Source organism: Thermobia domestica, chromosome 8 (genome assembly GCF_964235325.1).
Source record: "Thermobia domestica chromosome 8, izTheDome1.hap1.1, whole genome shotgun sequence".
Taxonomy (NCBI): Eukaryota; Metazoa; Arthropoda; class Insecta; order Zygentoma; family Lepismatidae; genus Thermobia; species Thermobia domestica.
In genome coordinates, this window is record NC_137461.1 from 269,928,530 (window position 1) to 269,949,134 (window position 20,605).

General features: G+C 37.2%; 1 protein-coding gene across 2 annotated transcripts in view; it reads left to right on the forward strand.

The window, feature by feature from the left end:
- LOC145692018 (X-linked interleukin-1 receptor accessory protein-like 2) overlaps positions 1–20,605 on the forward strand; it is a 121,443-nt gene that overhangs the window by 62,476 nt on the left and 38,362 nt on the right. For both annotated transcript variants that reach the window (XM_081767318.1, XM_081767317.1), the window contains exons 3-4: positions 1,536–1,667; positions 19,768–19,846. In XM_081767318.1, the coding sequence (XP_081623444.1) occupies positions 1,536–1,667; positions 19,768–19,846 (211 nt within the window). The remainder of the gene's footprint in view (positions 1–1,535; positions 1,668–19,767; positions 19,847–20,605) is intronic.

The window sequence follows — 20,605 nt, forward strand, 5'->3', positions numbered from 1 at the left end:
TCTAAAGGAGCAAGCTAATTATATACTTAAAATTATACAGAGACAAAGCACGGAGTAGCTACATATACAGAGCGTTGTTCTCGTACATCCATCACCGACGAACTGAAGGAACGAACTGAAGTTTTCGCGTGCTCTTTTTTGTACGGACAACTGTGCAGAGACATCCTTCCTTACAGTTTTGTTTCTGTAACTTTTCAAAAGTTTAAAAACGTCGGCCTGTGTTATTGATGAAGTGATTATTATCTGTTGATATTCATAATTAAGAGTAAACTGCACGATCAATGTATAATAGTATAATTTCTTATTGTGTGTAAATGTTTAAATTACAGTGGATACCTGAAGATGGAGGCTTCCATTACTGTATTACAATTATTAAACTGTAATTTTTTCTTCAACACAAGTGTAACAATAAAATATTGTCATAACTATAAAGATGTTATAGAATATATTTAGAATATTGCTGCAAATGCCTCAAAATTTTTAAATTATTGAATCTGATGTTATCACTAGGGACCGGATTTTAAGGTGCAAAAATGTGGTAGGAAAAGGGAATAAAGGGCGCTGAAAAATCATTCAAAACTGTGCAAAAAAAAGGTGCTAATAGTCAAGGGCGCACATCAGGAGGGCAAGGTTGGGCGCTCGCCCTTCCCCCCTAGAGGAAATTGTACTTCAGAATATCGAAAATCCAATAGAATTTTTACATTAGTTACAGCAAAATTTTTGAAACGTCCTGAAACGTACAGAAAAGATCCTGCACTTTAAAATCCGCTCTCTAGTTATCACTATTATTGGTATCACGGAAAAGTATGCATTACACCTTCCTTTATATAAAAGCTAGTAGCAACGTTTTAAAGGTACATCAGTGATACATACCTCATTGTAAAGCTCATAAAATACCCAATGTTGTTTGTTTCACATTGTTTCCTAGAATTCGCAGCGTTTACGGAGATATTCGAAGTTAAACATCAAAAACGGAGTTGAGAATATTCCTTTTTTTCTTTTCTTGGCGCCATATTGAAAAATGATGGCAACAAATAAAAACACTTTTGCCTAGAAAACACTCTCCAATGTGTTGTCACACAAATAGCGCAAGAACAAAGTTCTTATCTTAAAATAACCTTTAATTACAATAGTTCGAAATTTGAGAGACGAGTTCGGCTGGCAGCCATATTGATGACGTCATATCTCCGTTTCCTCAAATGGGATTCCTTAGGACTTTTACTATGTTCATATATAGATATAGTAGAGTTGATGCTGAAAATTTCAGCTTGTTATTCCAAATTTCCATCTTCAGATCTACTTTCACTGGGCTATGAGGGCAACTAACGGAGCACGAGTGGAAGTGTTGTAATTGTTAATAAAACTTACAGAGTTGTAGAACACGTTGCAAAAAATCGCATATCTTTATCTGCTATAGTTTACGAGCTATGTTTCATTTTAACGGTTCCAGGATTTTGTGGACATCCTGTAGTATAGTTTTATGTCACAAGATATATTTTGAACCAATTGCTATTCATCATTTCTTCATTTCACAGAAGAAGAAGACATAGAAAAATGCAGACACGATAGTCCACCAACTGCCACTATAACATATAATAATAAGATCACCGAGGAAATAAGGGTGGAGATAGGAGACAATGTTACAATTAAATGTAAAGGATTCTATGGTAAGGCACAATAATAATTACTTACTTTTAATCATATTGCCATTCTTTCTTATATACTAAAATATTTTCCTATTCAAATTACGTGTGGAAAATCATATCAATGTTGCTTTTGTTATGCCAACTAATACCAATGTGTTTTATGTAATGCTAATTAAAGAATTATTAATAATACACTATATGTTGAAATGGATACAATGAAACATGAATCCATGATTTGTTATTGTTGGATACAATAGTACATAAAATGCAGTCTTCCTCTTGAATAATTACAAGATTATATTCAATGATTGTTATAGATACACCACATTGACTTGACACCTAATCACCGTTCCAAGCGTTGCTATCAGTTGAAGAAATTCCACTTCCTTTGGCGTAGATGGCTACAAGGCTCTTTCGCTTAGCAACAACTGAACCTTTATTGGCTCAACACGTAGGTGTGTCAAGGGTGTGAGCTTTAGTTCGCATTTTTGCCACGGCTCAAGGCATATTGGCAGCACAATAGTAGCGAATATCAAAGTGATTAAGTTCCGCTAGTTATAATAATAATGTATAAGTTTGGAGAAAGGCTACTATTACAAGTAATGTGTGAGGTGTGTCTTTGTTTGGAATATATGTGTGTCGTTGTTAGGAGTATGTCACTATTAGGTGTATGCTTATCCCTGGAAGGAGTACATCATGTTAGATTATATGTGTTGCTGTTAAGAGTACAGTGTAGACCTGTCCACTATATGTTTGTCACGGTTTCAAGTATGTCACTGCTAGGAGTATGTTTGTCACTGTTAGAAGTATATGTATGTTGCCTTTAGGAACATGTCACTGTTGGGTATATGAATATCACTGTCAGAACACGTGTGTCATTATTAAGACTATATTTGTAATTGTTGGAAGTATTGTGTCACTGTTAGGAATACGTGTGTCACTGTTGAGTTGATTTTAGTTTAGCGTCCCGTTCAGCAGCGAGGCTATATGAGACGTAGACCTACTGATTAACGTGGAATCCGAACCACATGAGCTCCCGCCGGGAATCGAACCCGGGTCTCCCACGCCAGTGTGTCACTGTGTATCATCATTAGGAATATATTCGTGTCACCAGGGCCGCCCACAGGGGGGATGTATGGCGCAAGCTGCGCCATTGAGAAAAATTTTGGGGGGATTTTACTCAACTTTCGAACTAGCAATTTTACTGTCGGAATAGCATTAAAACACGATTTTGAGAAGCTAATTCTCAAAAATTTTCCGGGGTGAACCCCCGTACCCCTTGCTTCGATACTCGATGAATGAAGTACCGCGCAAGTAGCTGTATGAAAGAAAAGGTTGGTTCGTTTTAAGAGAGAAGGGCCACCCACAGGAGGGATGAATGGCACAAGTTGTGCCATCGAGAAAAAAATTGGGGGGAATAAAAAAATTGGGGAAGAATTTTACTCTAATGTCGAATAAGTAATTTTGCTGTCGTCAGAATAACATTGGAAAACGATGCGATTTTTTTTAAAATCTCGAGAATGAATCCCCCTACCCCCTGCTTAGAAACTATGAATGAAGTACCGCGCAAGTTGCTATATGAAAGGATGGGCTGGTCGGTTTATCGCTTTGTGTAGGTAATTTACCCATTTTCTGCTGGGAGCATTTATTTATTTCTTATTTATACCATGTCGACACTTAATAAGTAATGCTGTTCAATTGCTACATGATGTATAATAAATGAATTAATGATAATATTTTGTATAGTTTTCTGTTTGTGCGATTACATTTTTCACTTAATTAAAAAGAAGTGAAATCACAAAAATGAGGGCCAAGTTCTGGTGAACAACAGTTACAAACACTCAAGGAATCACATTCAAATTTAGATTTGAAACTTGCCTATGTTGTCTGTTGAAAATTATAAAGTAGTTTGACATAATTGTGAGCTAGTGGTAAGCATACAGACAACAGCCAAGTTTCAAATCTAAATTTAAAGTGAGCCAGTAAGTGTTTGTAACTGTTGTCCACCAGAATTTGGCGCCTATTTTTGTGATTTCAATTCTTTTTAAGGCCACTCGTACTTGGCTCTTTTACAGGAATGTTTTTTGTTGGATATCACTTCTTTTTGTAGGCTAATATCGAGGATAACATTTTCTTTTGGTATCAAACTCAATAACTTGTAACTTGCGTCTTACTTTTCATGTACAAGGGAATTATATCAATATTTTGTAAAGAAAAAAATAATACTACTAATTGTAAAAAAAAGAATACCTGTGCCATACACAGTGTGTAGAAGTTTTTATACCCTTCAATATCCTTATAGAACATATTTAGTATTGTACACTACCAAGACTACTAATAAAAGTAATGCCATTTTTATAATTACTACTGCCCCTACTACTACTACAAGCATTCTATAATACTACTACAGGAAATAAAAACAACAACAAAAATAACAATTACTAGTACTATAAAAGCTACTGCTACACTGGGCAATTGTTTTTAGAGGACTTGAGTTTTGAGGAGGGAAGAGATTATTAGTTTTGGGGGGGAGTGCGCCATCAGCTTTGGGGGGGATGGGCACCCCTGCGTGTCACTATTAGAAGTATGTTACTGTTAGCTATACGTAAGTCGTTGTTAGAAGTATGTCACTGTTAGGTGTAAATATAGCACTATCACAGGTAATTGTTTCACTGTTAGGACTATGAGTGTCACTTTTAAAAGTATATGTGTTGCTGTAAATAGTATATATGTGTTACGGTTAAAAGGATATTAATCACTGTTAGGAGTATATATGTCACTCTTGGGAGTTCGTAACTTTTAGCAGTATGTGTGTCGTTGATATGAATATGTCACTGTGAGGTATGTGTGTGTGTGAGTGTGTGTGTCATTATAAGAAGTATGTGTTTCACTGTTAGGAGTATGTTTGTTGCTACTAAAAGTATGTTTGTCTCTCTTAGGTGTGTCGCTCCAAGGAGTATACTTGTGTCACTAAAATTGTACGTATGCCAATGTTAAAATATATGCGTGTCAGTGTTAAGAGTGTGTCACTGTTGATTGTATGTATGTTACTGTTATGTGTATATGTTTATCACTGCTAGGTGTATGTGTTAAACGGCTAAGAGTATTTGCCTGTCGCTGTTAGGAGTATGTCACTGTCAATGTGTATATGTCACTGTTAGAATTATATATTTCTGTCACTAATGTGTTTATCACTGTTTGGAGTACGTGTGCCACTGAGTATAAGTACTTCTGTTAGGAGTATAAGTGTGTCACTGTCAGGAGCATGTATGTCACTGTTAGGAGCATGTGTGTGTCATTGTTAAGAGTATGTATATCACTGTTGGGAGTATTTGTACCACTGTTAGGAATATATATATCACTAACTAACGATTACCTGTATGTGTATCTCGGTTAGGAGTATGTGTATTACTGATAGGAGCATATGTGTCATGTCACTGTTTGGAGTATATGTGTCCCTGTTAGGAGTATGTAACTGTTCACTGCATGTGATTCGTTGTTGCAAGTATTTCATTGTTTGGTATACAGGGTGTTTCAAAACAACACCGATAACATTTGGAAGGTGATTCCTGACACCAAGATAAGACAAAAAGTATAGACCAAACTGGGTCCACAATAGGGTGGGTCGAAAAAAACTTTTTTTTTTAATTTCGATTGGCCGAGTTGCGGAAAAGTTGCCTCATGTTAGTGGTAGTCAACACACAAAATTTGGATTTTTTTTTTGGTCAACCCCTTCCTTTGCCTCATGGGACTTGAATACTCCTGTATTTTTATAGCCACGACTATGCAACCCGCACGACCCTACGAAGAAAATTGTACTGCACGGCTATTTTTGTTTTAATTTTCGATCGGCCGGGTTGGGGGAAACTTGCCTCGTGTTAGTAGTAGTCTCCACAGAAAATTTAGATTTTTTGGGTCATACCCTTCCTTTGCCTCGTAGGACTTGAATATTTTATAGCTGCAGCTATGCAACCCGCACGACACTATGAACAAAATGGTGGTGCACAGCTATATACTTTGCTTCTTTTTCACACTGAAGCATTCTGAGGCTGAATATAAAACGAAATATAAAAGTGAGATGCAATATTGTCCCTATGTGGTTAAAAATTATCATCAATTAGACGAAGAAATTGTATTGATGTTTTCAAAACACATTATGAATATAGGTCATGAAAAATTGTTGATAAACCTTCCATTGTATCTCTTAGCTTTTCTTTGCACATACACTCCGAAACTCTTCAGAACCCACCACGAGGAGGTGGCTGCAAATGGAGTTCCACCCGCCCACTCACTTGTTTCCGTTTTTGGCTCATTTACATTTGATAGTCCTGCTTGGAGTTCATTTTTTGCATTTTTTTTTCTTCGAGACTCTAATTTTGCCATAAGAAAGCCTTCTCTTCGATCCGCTCCACACACTAATGCTGACGCTTCTGTAACTAGTTTTATTATACTCTCCATCGCTTGCTTATGGCACGGAAAACATCTAATTTCCTCAGAAGCTGTAGCCACCGTTCTAATATTTTCTTCTATCTGTCTCGAAGAAAATTTCTTGTTAATGATGGCTTGCTGATGTCTGTAGAGAAACAATCGATCATCTCATGACATTTACTTGCGTCTAAGTTTACTTTCGGAACAAATTCACGAAAAACTTGATCTCTAACTTTGTCGGTATTTTTTTAAAATTTCTCCATCCTAAAACTTGGATGTTCTAGTTGTGATTATTGTCAACAACAAGTTTTCCAGATGGGCAAAGTAAGCGCTGCAGATAATCACAATATACGGGATTCTTCTTAATTCCTCTGGAAGAAATGATGCAGATCGAGCGAGTAGCCACAAGTGTCGGGTCCCGTTGGTGAGAGAGGGAGAGAGAGAAGAATTTCGCTTTATTTCAAACCAAACTTGTGTAAACACTTTGCTGATATACTGTGCAAGCCAACGAAATGCTTCTTCTTGATCTTCAGTGCAAATATATAATCGAAGAATGCAAAGAACTTGTCATCAACCATCGAAACATGACAATTGGTCCAGGCTTTTCCTTCAGAAGGTCTGGCGGACACAAACCTCGACAGATGTCCAAAAGGTATTGCTGATCATTACTCAAATCTTTTAACACTATTTTGTCAGGTCAGGCCAGCGCAAAAACATACAGGCTGCTGGACTGTGTATAAAATTACAATGTTTCCGACTTATTATAAAACAGTGCTTTACGTATTATTATTATTATTATTATTATTATTATTATTATTATTATTATTATTATTATTATTATTATTATTATAGTCGTGTATAACGTTGTAAGTATTATATTTTCTATTATAGCACAGCCGATTTCAAAATTACGTAATATCAGATTACATGTTTACAATTTTCTTTATAATATAATCAGATCTAAAAGAAATTGTTCACGATATACGTGAAAAAATCTACAATGTAAGGTTGAAAACATATTTTTCACGCTATATATGAAGAACATAAATTGAAACATAAAAATACAATTTTTCGTCTTCCTGATTATATTTTTTAACCACATAGGAACAATATCGCATCTCACTTTTATCTTGCGCTTTATATCCAGCCTCAGAATGCTTCATTGTGAAAAAGAACCAAAGGTTATAGCTGTGCACCACAATTTTCTTCGTAGTGTCGTGTGGGTTGCATAGCTGCAGCTATAAAAATATTCAAGTCCCATGAGGCAAAGGAAAGGGTTGACCAAAAAAATCCAAATTTTATGTGTTGACTACCCTAACACGAGGCAACTTTTCCGCAACCCGGCCAATCGGAGTTTGGCTACGGGCATATAACTAGAAGTACTCACCAACTACCTCTATAAAAATTGTTGCGGAAGTACCACAGTATTCTGAAACATGGATATTTGGATAGAGCACGTACTAGTTCCAAAGTGAAGTTTTGACCCGACTACGATAGGTTTCATAGTTTTGGAGCTATGGGCCTTTAAAGTTCATTGTTTCAAGTTTTCGACTGCCTTAAACTCCGAAAGAAAGCATTTGTACACACAATTAGGGCTATACGTTTTGTCTTATCTTGGTGTGAGGAATCACCTCCCAAACGTTGTCAGTGTTGTTTTCAAACACCCTGTATATGTGTCACTGTCGGGAGTGTATATCACTGTTAGAAGTATATGTGTCACTGTTAGGAATATATATGACACTGTTAGGAAGTATATGTATTACTGTTAAGAGCATGTGTACCACTGTTAGGAGTATATGTGTCACTTTTGGGACTATGAATGCCGTTGTTACAAGTATGTGTTTCATTATAGACAATGCTTACTTTCTACATTATTTTATTTGATTTTTCACATCCTCTTGTAATGTATTTGCTGAAATTCAGTTTTTCGTCCAGTATTATCGATCCCTAGATATGATGATCTCTTGTTCTTTTTATGGTATTTCTTCCAATTTTTATTGTTGGGTTCCTATTCAAGCTTCCGTGAAATAGCATGTATTTTGCTTTCTCGCCTGAGATCTGCAGTTTATTGTTCTCACACTTCGTGTTAAGCTGTCCAGTGATGATGCTTCCTTCTAATTTATTTCTGTGTTCGACGCTAAAGACGATACATATAGTGTCTTACTATATGTATGTCATGACTAGGGCCCGGAAGTTCAAGACCTAAAAATTAACTAAAAAGGACCTATAAAAAAGACCTTAAAATGTCTCTTAAAAAAGGACCTAAAAATTGGAAAAAAGGACGTAAAATTAAGACCCATTTAATGAACATAATGTTCAATAAATTCAGGCTTATACTTCCACAAACTGAAGTACAAACTAAAATAAGAAAACATTTCCTCCCTCAACTTTCCCTTCTTTGTTGGAGGACATTGTTATGCCTCCTTATCTGACTTGTAATTGTTGCAGATCTGGTATTATCAGTCCAGTCGTTGAAGAATGTATTATCTTTTGAATTTTCTTTACAAAGAAAAGATGATTAATAGGTAGTGATGATTCGCGTTAATGGCCAGTAAATTTATTGTCGAAAGATGAAGTGCAAAGACGTTAAGATATGTTAAGCCTCGTCTTCGGACACTCGTAAAAAAGACGATTTTTTCTGAACTTCTGGGCCCTACTCATGACTCTTGATGTCTTATCTGTATTGGCCAATAAGATTAGATGATACCTGAAACGTTTGGGATCTGCAAATATGCTACCATACGTACAGCAGAAATTAAACGCCTCTTGTTGTCGGTCCTCGTTGCTGACCGTGCTAGCGCAACGGGCTAGTAATAAAAGAAATTAAATAAAAGAAATTAAATAAAAGGAATTAAATAAGAAATTAAATAAAAGAAATTAAATAAAAATTAAATAAAAGAAATTAAATAAGAAATTAAATAAAAGAAATTAAATAAGAAATTAAATAAAAGAAATTAAATAAGAAATTAAATAAAAGAAATTAAATAAGAAATTAAATAAAAGAAATTAAATAAGAAATTAAATAAAAGAAATTAAATAAGAAATTAAATAAGAAATTAAATAAAAGAAATTAAATAAGAAATTAAAGATAAATAAACTCAAGAAAGTTATTTACTTACGTTACACGTGCAGTTTTTCTACACGAATACATAGTATAAGTAGTAGTAGTAGTAGTAGTAGTAGTAGTAGTAGTAGCAGAGTAGTAGTAGTAGTAAGAGTAATAGCAGTAATATTGGGGGTAAGCCCGTTCCCATATTTTTTAAGCGATGTTCAAAATAATTAAAGTCGAAAAGCAATGGTGTGGGGGATCAGGGTAGCAGTGTTGTCTTCAGCATTGGAAGGCGGACAGATTTGAGGCTTATCCTGGGCAGACACAGACAACAATTTCATCTCACTTTCCTTTGTGGTAATCAGACACAATTCATCACATTTCTCCCCAAAAAAACACATTTTAAGTCGGATTATTGGGGGGACAGTCCCCACAAGTTCCAAGATTGGATGAGACATGTCCCCCTCATCCACCCGTTATTTGCGCCAAGGGAAGTTCGGCAGGGCTCATTTTGTTCCACCGTGACCCACATGATATAAATTTAACCTCAGCTGCTTCTTCAATGTTCTTCTTTAATTTCAACAAAATGGTAATTTTCTTCTATTACTATAATACACAATATATACACCAGAAGGTTTGGACAATCGCAAACTGCAACCAATCATAAACGTGTATTTAGTTCCTATGGCTAGAGTCGAGCCCAAAAAATACACGATATTGAAATTTCTTGCGAGGTTCAAAACTTGTAAAATCCAGTTTAACTTGTAAATATTTAATTTGTACAGCCATTAAAATTCATTTCCCATAGATATAATCCAAACCAGAGATTTTAGGAAATTACATACAGTTTTACAAGACTGAATAAATAAGAGATGTCATCAAAATTATCACGATATTTTATATGAAAAGACAAGCAACAATAACGAAAAAAAATACCAAAATAACAAACATCACTATAGATTACATTTAAACAGTGTAACGGTGGCCCGTTACAACAGTAATTGGAGCAGTGATACGGAGCAACATAAAACAATAAATCACTATAATTAGGGAATATGCAGGACTAGCTCAGGAGAGTAATGCTCCCGGAAGTAGGAACGGAAAACAGTTCTGATTGGTTGGCGTTATCTATGGCTTGCCACGTTGCCTTCAAATAGCAGAATCCAGACAATTGTTGTTGTCAGCCCTCGTGGCCGAGTGGGCTAGCGCTATATGCTTAGTAACGAAAATCTCTTTTGGCGTGAGTTCAAACCCGACCCGAGGAAAGTTTTTTTAACATTTTTTTTTACCTTTTTATAACACTTTTTAAATTAAAATAATACGAAAATAATACTCAAAAATGTGATTTACTTACTTTTGTGCAGATAAGTAGTAGTAATAGTAGGAACGGGTTAGAGACCCCGCAGGGCTCGTTTTGTTGCCCTTGTACTCCATGATATAAGGCTCGTTTTATTCCCCTTGTATTAAATGATATATATTTTGTGACCAACGTAAACAACTGACTAGGATAGCGCGTAAAACAGCTGGCTAGAGTAGCGTTCGAAAAAATGTACTTCCGGGAGTATTACTCTCCCGAGCGGGTCGTGAATATACATATTCTCCAGAAAATAAATTCATTTTCAAACAGTTTAAATGAAAAACAGAAGTATATTTAACCTAAATATTAAGGGTAAAATTAAACAAAAATATTCCACTAATTAGTCTATTGTCTACGGTTTATGCCTATGTTTTCCTGCATAGAATCTGCCACTAAAAACACCCTCCTTTGTTTCTGTTTCTTTTGATGCTGAATCCAGTGCTAGCAATTACTTTCAGCAATTGAATTCACCAAATCGGAATGGTTCTTTGTGAGATATATCACAATGAAAACTTTTCTTTAGTAATATTGGAGCTGAAATTTAACTCAAATTTGTATTTATTGATAGCATAACGATTAATTACGTGATTAAAACCTGTAAATTTCACACATTTATTCTTGCCTATCCTTTACATAGTAATCATTATTAGTACATATACTAGTAGTATTATTTACTAATGCTACTAATATATGTATATACATAAAAGTTTCTTGAGTAAAATTAATTATAAACAAGTCCAGTAAACGACTATGTATTTCAACATTCTCTCTAAAACACCAATAAAAGGTTAGTATTAAATATATTCTCTAATACAATGTAGACCAATCATTTTGCATCTTTTATCAGTAGCGGTTCGTGGTCTGTAGAAGTACCGGTTGCAATGTTGCAATATCAAAGGTATGTAGTTACGCGCAAGTGTTCCCCTCCCCCCAGCATTCTTGAGTCTTATCCAAAAAATAGTCAGGAAATATGAAGAGGAAAGTCCTTATAAGCTCCATTTGTATATTTATTGATTAAGTGTATTCTCTAATATTAATTTAATACATAGGTTGGATAAAAAGTACTGGCAACCATGCCGGCACGCGTCAGTCTAGTGACGGAGAACCGCGAGGTGGCAGCACCGGAGAAAACAATCTCAGTTGAGGAACTTAGGTGAGTTGGAACGCTGTTGAGTCAGACAGTCAACGAGAGCAGTGGCGTCAAATTGATATCGCGAGTGGAAGCGCTCTAAACACAATGTTCACTAAACATGAACAGCGTTCGTGGATCAAAATTGAAGTGGCACGTGGTCGTAGTGTACGAGAATGTTTTCAGGGACTGCGGGAAGCCTGTGGTGATGCAGCGTTGCCATACCGCACCGTAGCTCGATGGGTTAAAGTGTTTCGTGAAGGCAGACAGAACGTGGAAGACCGCCAACGTCCTGGACGACCTCCAGTGGACAACATGACAATTCAGCTCCTTGCATCCTTGCTGGACGTGGATAGACGGTGGACTGCGCGTGAGTTATCGACAGAGGTTGGGGTGTGCCATAGAACTGTGCTTCACATTTTGAACGACATCCTGGGTTTTCGCAAAATTGCAGCATGTTGGGTTCCACATGTCATTACCGAGGTGCAGAAATGGTACCGATTGCACTGGCACAAGAATTGCTGGACCGCCACCAGAGGGAGGGTGACAATTTCTTGGGCAGGATCTTTACCATTGATGAAACCTGGGTTCGATCCTACGAACCATGTTTGAAGCGCCAATCCAACGAATGGAAGCATCCCGGTTCCCCTCGGCCAAAGACTGTGCGCCCTAGTCAGGGAGGAGTGAAGGTGATGTTGATAGTGGCGTATGATGTCCAAGGGCTATCCTGCACCATGCTGTACCAGCAGGGCAGACTGTGAATGCGCCATATTACACGCAAGGCCATCTGCGTTCTTGCAACACCATCTGCGTCTCGCACTTCGGAGAAAGCGACCTGATCTTTTGGCACGAACCCCAATCATTTTGCCCGACAATGCACGCTGTCACACAGCTAAAGCCGTGACGGACCTTATACGTGCCTGGAACTGGGAGATTCTGGAACATCCACCATATTCGCCGGATATGAGTCCGTGCGATTATGACCTGTTTTCCAAGATGAAGCAACCACTTCGCGGACAACGATACATCACCAAACAGGCCATCCTCAATGCCGTAGGGCGGTCGCTGCGAGACATAGCCAGAGAACAACGTGCTGACGGAGTACGGCGCCTTCCATACGTGTGGCAGAAGGTTGTGGACATGGAGGGTGATTACATTGAAGGAATGTAGAACGTATTATCCTTCTAACACAGTTATTTGTAAATTATAACAATTGTGCCATTACTTTTTATCCATCCCTTGTATATAAGTTATTTCCTTTTTTTCAAACAACCACTATCAATGTACGTTTATACACTATTTATATACAAAAACTTCTACGTTCATGTTATTGAACAAGAGATAAATCGAATATATAGCATGTGCTGTAAGCCATGAATGATATCGTTAACCCAGAAAGAAGAAAAAAAGCAAGAAAATTGCATATATTCATGCACACAGTTAAACAAAATTATTTAATTAAGTAAACTATGTATTATTTTAGAATGAAAGGTCTTTCTTCGTTCTTTTCGAGCTTCAAATTCTTCTATGACTTCATTAAAATCTGAAATGTTGCTCGCCAAGTTTTTCTGAATAGAAAGCATCACTACTGGAAATATTTTCCGCTTTATTTTCTTTAAGGTACAGAAACACCTCTCTCCTCCGACAATATGCATTTTGTTAGCATTTCTTTGTATGAATATAAGGAACAAAGAGTTCATTTTCAGTAACTACGTATTTTTGTCTGCTGTTCTATTATAAAGAAGCATGAAATATAAGATTTTTTCCTTCAAAAATGAAAAAAAATAATAATAGTTTAACATTCCAGCAATTTAGGCTAAAGAAGACAGATGAGTATTGAAAGTGAATAATTTGAGATTAATTTTTTATGCTCTCCGCCGGAAATTGAACACGGGATCATGTGCACGAGCGACACACAGCTAGGAATCAGACCAGTGCACAGTGGTTCATTTGCCACATCTAGCGGGACAAAATTCATAACCAAAGAAAACACGGCAGAGCACGTACAAAACCATGCACAGAGCGACAAGAAGCGGTAAGCAGTCACATATCCTCACTGGAAGAATTATTATTGTGTTCATTAGTATGATCAGCTGAAATATATGCTTGACACGTGGGAGGAACTTGTAACAATAGACGTATTTCTTCGGGAAGATGTTCACTGTGTTTGAGTGTGAATTTGCTAAGGTTTGTTATGCAGGGATCCGACGTGATTAACATGTGCATTAAATCTTCTATGTTGTTGTGACGAGAACTTTTCCTGGCATGATGTTCGCGGAACCTTCGACAATCTTTATTCCGAGCTTCTTGTGCCTCCTCGGAAAGCTGTCCAATAGGAAGCAGCCCAGATTCGACGAAGTCCTTGCCATGTATCAATAATATATGCCCAGATGCCGACATGGAATACCAGTTATACAGGTCTACATATATAATCGTGCAGTTTGCAGAGAATACACACCAAATGCGTCACAGTTAATTGCATAACCTCTAGCAATAGTACGTAAGAGAACTGCAAATCGTTTAATCAACTCTTCATTGATGACAGTAACGGACGCTGATAATGATGGATTCAAGAAAAACTTCCGGGCAGTATTACCTCATTGCTTGTTCTGTAGCCTGGTTTCGGCACATCCACCAGAAGACCTATTTCCTCACGAAATCGCTTCTGAAGTTTTTTTTTTTTTTTTTTTTTTATCAACATTTGGTTGATCCCTCTTTCTCACTTGCCAGGTTTTGATGTTCAGTCTATATGCAATGTGAAACAGACACTGAAAGCATCTTATCCAGGAACACAGACTTGACAACCCGAATTCAAATGTTGTTCTGTCAGGTGGTAGTGCTGTAGTTTTGTCTAGATCGTTCATTTGCTTTGAAGATGCACCAACGATGTAACATCGTAGATATGATTGTTTTGTGATATCACTACAGACCTTCCCATCTACCGTTGTCAGCATTAATCTGGTTTCACTACTATTTGCTGATCATTATAAGTGATAGTTGTTGGTGAGGGAGCTGGTATTTGCTGCTGTATCTTTGTAGTTCTGAACGTGTTAATTCTGCTGTTTCTTTCATGAACGGTAGCTTGATTGGCCGACAATAGCGTATTGGCAATGGCCGTAGATTATGCCAGAGCGTCTTTTAACCATATTGTAATTTTAGAGACACCAATGAAATAACAAACAACTATGTATCGTCATGTATATCTTCTTTTGTATCTGAACTATACAATTGTTTGTATGCGTTCTGACCTGACGCGCCATCACAAACCCCATTTAAAGAACATGGCCATTTCTACCCCCTGATTGATCTCTCGCAGTATAGTACTGTTGCTGGTGATCAACCGCTCGATAATATGATCAAGTAACGCTTGCAGCTGCACTTCCGCGTATACGTCTGTGATAATATCGGCTGGGTACCACGCTTTCTTTGCCTCTAACAATTTATGGTATGACGGATAGATATTTGCATTGTGAACTTTTGCCTGGTTACGAACTAACTGGTATTGTTTCTTTGTCAATTTCGCGTCAAAATATAATGCTAATGCCTCATCGTTTGTAATCTTAATTGGGACTGTTGTCTCTGGACTCTTGTACGTCTTTTGATTCGCGATCCCCTCCTGGGTGACACATCAATCTCTTTCACAATATATTGGCGTGGGAGACCCGGGTTCGATTCCCGGCGGGAGCCCATGTGGTTCGGATTCCACGTTAATCAGTAGGTTTACGTCTCATATAGCCTCGCTGCTGAAAGAGACGTTAAACTCAATCAATCTTTCACAATATAAGAAGCATCACGTTTTTCTTTTGTACGTAAACCCATGTACGCTGCATACACCAACTCTTCAGCCGTCGATGTTGTACTAACGACTTCAACCGTCTTCTCTTTGTTTTCTCACTTGCTTCTTCAAACAGTTTTCTTGGACGCCCTATAGGTGTTCTCGGTGTCACACCTATACTAAATGATCCTGGTTGTCGAAATGCCGATGCATTCCATACGTTTGCAGGAAACTCCGCTGTACTGTCGAGCCACTTACCATATTTGGTTACAAAGTTATTCATTGCACGATGACACTTTTGCCATTTCACTTTGACATGTATACAAAAACTATCTGTAACCTATCTGACGCACTCTGCTACATCCTTATCACAGTTTTTTAAACCTTAATTTGTCTATTACACAGGTGTAAACACTATTGGTTCTCTTGCAGCTATTGGGTTCACCTCTCCAGGCGTCGAAGAAGACTCGTTGTGTCAGCGTACCCTCCATTTTTGAAAGTACAAAAAGCAACAATTATGCAAACATATGCATGTCATAGTCATTATGCACACACAACAATCATTACTCTACACATCTATAGTCATTAGAAGCTGGAGACTGGTGGAGAATTGTTTCTACGCGTCAATTCATTATACCTATTCCTAAGTACAGTGTACGTTCTTATTCGCTAGTGTTTCCCATCAAGCCATAGCTCACCCATAAACCCACGGCACTTCTCATTCATATCACATGCACGTCATACCTTCGTCTATAGTTGTCACACTATATTCCTGGCATTGACCAACAGCTGTCTGTGTTATATGCTGCAGACGTAAGGTCTAGCACGGAAACTGTCGATCAGCTGATTTTACATTGCATACAATTCATCTTGTTCGTCGGACCCGACATACTTCCCCATGTGTAATTGGGCACCTTACTGGTCTTTTCCCGCCACTTGGGACCTTGCCCCAGGAATTCCCATCGTTTTCTCACTATTTCTCAGAACTCACTTTTTTACATTTTGTCCAGCTAGATGTGGCAATTGAACCACTGTGCAGTGGTAAGACATTCTCTTCTTCGAGTGTCGATCGCCCCCTTTCCCCCCCTTCCCCAGAATAGGATATTTTTTATTTTAAAAATAAAATCTATCCCAAAAATTTTTAACTTTGTATTATAAATGTAAAATAAAATCTATTGACTTCGAACGACTGCCCTCCCCCAAATATTCAGCTTGGATCCGCCCCTGCTACCACCAGACGCGTATTTGCTCTTTGCGAGTTTCTGTTTGGTGACTAACTTCTTTCTTCCAAGCGTCTATATCTCACTCAACCTATCAATTGAGTCAAGCGCTGCCAAACGGAGGAATTCGTAACTACTACAGAAGCTGACTATATAGCCTACCAGTTGCAACGAAATAGCAACTGGAAACGTGTGATACGGGAGGATAGCAGCGATGCAAGAATAAATCCACTTCCTCATGTTAAGAGATAGGAGCTCGCTGCCATATGCTCAATGTTACTGCTTCCAGTGGCAACGCTTGCTGCCAGTGGATTTGTACATCACTCTCTTTCTTTCAGTTTTTTTAAATTATTTTTTTAAAGAAATGCATCAATACTGTTTTGCGCTCAAGAGCAAAGGTTTATTTTTTACTGATACACTACTTTAATACTTAAAAATATCTTTAGTATTAAAGAAATATCCGGTTGCACAACCATGCAACATATAGTACCAGCCGCCACTGTCTTTTATACAGATTAAGGAATTCATTAATGACATTTATAGAAACATATAAGATAACTGGAACAGGAACTGTCAGAAGACCAAAACAACTGTCAAATGAACGAAAGCATTCGTGTGTGCCATACATACTTATTGAAACAGAAGAACGTTTCAGTTTGTGAATAACGCTAATTCCTAAGAGTTAATAATCGCCAAGAGTACTGTCTGCCTGCCTGCAATGATACCGATAGATGGCACCAGCGCGCAAGAAATTTGCTAATTTATAATTACTAGAGTCATCCCTTAACATATACACAAACGTGTAAGAATATTCTTGCAATATAATATAATTTCTACAGTGAAGTGAAATACAGCAATGTGTTGTTTTGTAACTATAATTGTGACCAGGGTCGCATTTAGGGGGCCTGGCCGGTGCACGTGCACCCCCTTCATTGTAAATATACACTATCTAAAACAAAAAGCTAGCAGTCAAAGTAACTGTACTTTCCGAAACTTCCTGGGGTTATTTTTCCGTTTGGGGCTTAAGAGAAACCAGAGTTTTGCAAAACCAATAGTTTAAGTCGATTTTCTGAAGGTTGAAGGAAAAGGATTTACCAAGCAAAACAATACATTTTGTCAAGCAGGAAAGAAAAGAAGCCAGGAGAAGAGAACATTTTTTCCTGCATATCAGTTGCGACTCTAAAATACTAACCCCCCTTTCTACGTATCAGCATTGTCAGCGATAAAGGATATTGTCGCATGCCATTTTGAAAAGTTTCAGTGTGATTGGTAATTTTGGTAGATATTGGTGCACCCCCTTCTGAAAATCCTGAACCCGACCATGATTGTGACGACTTAATTTCAAGTTAAAAATTATATTATTCTAATTCATTTATTTCAAAATAGGTCCATATTTAGGTTTGAGCATCAATATTTGTGTAATTATACATTTAGCCACCTAATAGCTTAATTACATGTATTTGTGATGATATGTACAGATATGATTTTCAGTTACGACAACCACTCTCACTTTCTTCATGGATATAGGAGAATGTCAACTTGAATGTATTCTTTGCACTTGCATCTATTTTGGTACATCGCTCATTGATGTTGTAGCAGACCTAAGGCTAGGGTGGAACTAACTAGCTCTATGGCCTATAGAACCCGGAGGTTTAGTGCCGCGTTCACAAAAGCTCTCCACTGACTTCTATCCTCAGCCAACTGGATCCAGTTTCTATTTTATATTCCAGTTTCTGCGAGATCCATCTTAATATTGTCCTCCCATCTGCGTCTATGTCTTCCTAATAGTTATTTTCCGATTGGTCTTCCAGTCAAGACTTTGAAAGTATTCCTACTTTCTTCCATCCTGGCTAAATGAACGGTCCACCTGAGCCTCCTAAATTTGATAACCCTAACAATGTTTGGTAAACCATATAAATTATGTAGTTCGTCGTTATGAAGCTTCCGCCATTCCCCATTCCCGTTCCTCTTGGGTCCGAATATTTGTCTCAGGATCTTGTTCTCAAATACTTTTAGATTATGTTCTTCCCTCAGAGTGAGCGACCATGTTTCGCAACCATACAGAACAGGCATGATTATTATTTTATATGTACTAAGCTTCAAATTCTTCGACAGAATTCTTGGCGACAAGAGATTTTGAACTGAATAATAACACGGATTCCCTGCTTTTAGTCGACATTTAATTTCTTCGTGAATATGATTTTCGTCTGTTAATATTGATCCTACATATTCGAAAGTATCCACTTTATCAAAAGTATTATTTGATACTTTAACGCATCCATAATTTCCTGTATTACGATCCTAACGAACTTCCATGTATTTAGTTTTCTCTGCATTTACTTCTAAACCCATGTCCCTGTAAGCGTTTAATAAGGCTTCTGGATTTCTTTCTATTGTTCTCCTATCATCACCTATTAAATTTACATCATTAGCATATGCCATAACCTGGTGTATACCATTCAAATCTAAGCCTTGGTTGCTATCTTTGATTTTCCTTGTAGCGTGTTCCAGGACAAAGTTGAATAATAATGGCGACAAAAACCTCGCCTTGTCGCAGGCCATTCTCGACGTGAAAGTTTGTACACAGAATTTTTCCGACCCAACTTTGGGATTCATTTAAACATATCTTCATTAATCTAATTAGCTTTTTGGAATTCCAAATTCTGTAAGAATGTTGTACAATGTTTCTCTCCTAACCGAGTCGTAAGCCTTCTAAAATCAATTAATAGTTGATGTACCGGGGTATTGTATTCCCACATCTTTTCGAGTATTTGTCGAATGGTAAGTATTTGGTTGATAGTTGATCGATTTTGTTTAAACCCACATTAGCAATCTCCAATAATTTCATCTGCGTATGGGGTCAATCTTCCTAATAGATAGAATATTTGAAAGTATTTTATAGGATGTTGACAGAAGAGAAATGCCTCGATAATTATTACAGTCAGTTTTGTCACCTTTCCTGTGAATTGGAATAAGGATCGGGGTGGAACAACTTGTTATAGTAGAACTCATTCAAAGGTTGGCTGTTCATTTTTAAATGTAAGTCTTATGGTAGTGTGAGTTGCGAAATCTAACTGTAGAGTGTGTACTGTATCGTAATTTTAGCAATAGCATTTATATTAATTCTTCCCTATGAAGTCAAAGCTATTTTTCTTCATTTCAGGTTGTGAAAATAAATTCGCTTCAACAGTCACCTGGCTCAGAAATGGAAGGTTTTTGAGTGATCCACGTTTCACAGAAAAGTAAGCTAAATACAATGATTTACGACAAAATTGTTAAGATTGTAGAGTTCGTATTATACTCTAGCAGGGGCGTCATTTAGGGAGGGCATGACCCCCAAGAGTTTGAGTAATACATATACTTTAATCAATTGTCTACTAAAGTAATAGTATAAATCGTGAAAGTCTTATGTCAGTGGTAATCTTGCCCCCCCCCCCTCCCTCCCTAAGCGAAGTCTGAAATGACGCCCCAGTACTGAAGATCACTGAAATCTATTTTTCTTATGTTCAGTTCAGTTCAGTATAGTCTTCTCATTTTTGAGACAAAGAAAGATGTATGTTTAATCCAATTCACCTGTTAAAGCACTTTGATGGTCTAACCATAGGATTGTTGTGGACTACTGTGGAGATATTTTTCAGGTTTCATTTTTCTAAAACTTGCTAAATCTTATCATTAGTACTAATTAAGCTATTGAATTGTAAACTATTTTTGAAATTGAGTAATAGTGTCATTTATCTCTAAGAATCTATAGGATTTCACCCATTTTATACAGGGTGTTTCAAAACAACACCGACGTTTGGAAGGTGACTCCTGACACCAAAATAAGACAAAAAGTACAGATCAACCTGGGTGCACAAAGGCTTCCTTACGGAATTATAGGCTGCCGAAGACATGAAAAAATGAATTTGATAGTAAATAGCTACAAAACTACGTTGCCTACCGTAGTCGGGTCAAGACTTCACTTCGGAACTAGTATGTGTCCTATCCAAATATCCAAGTTT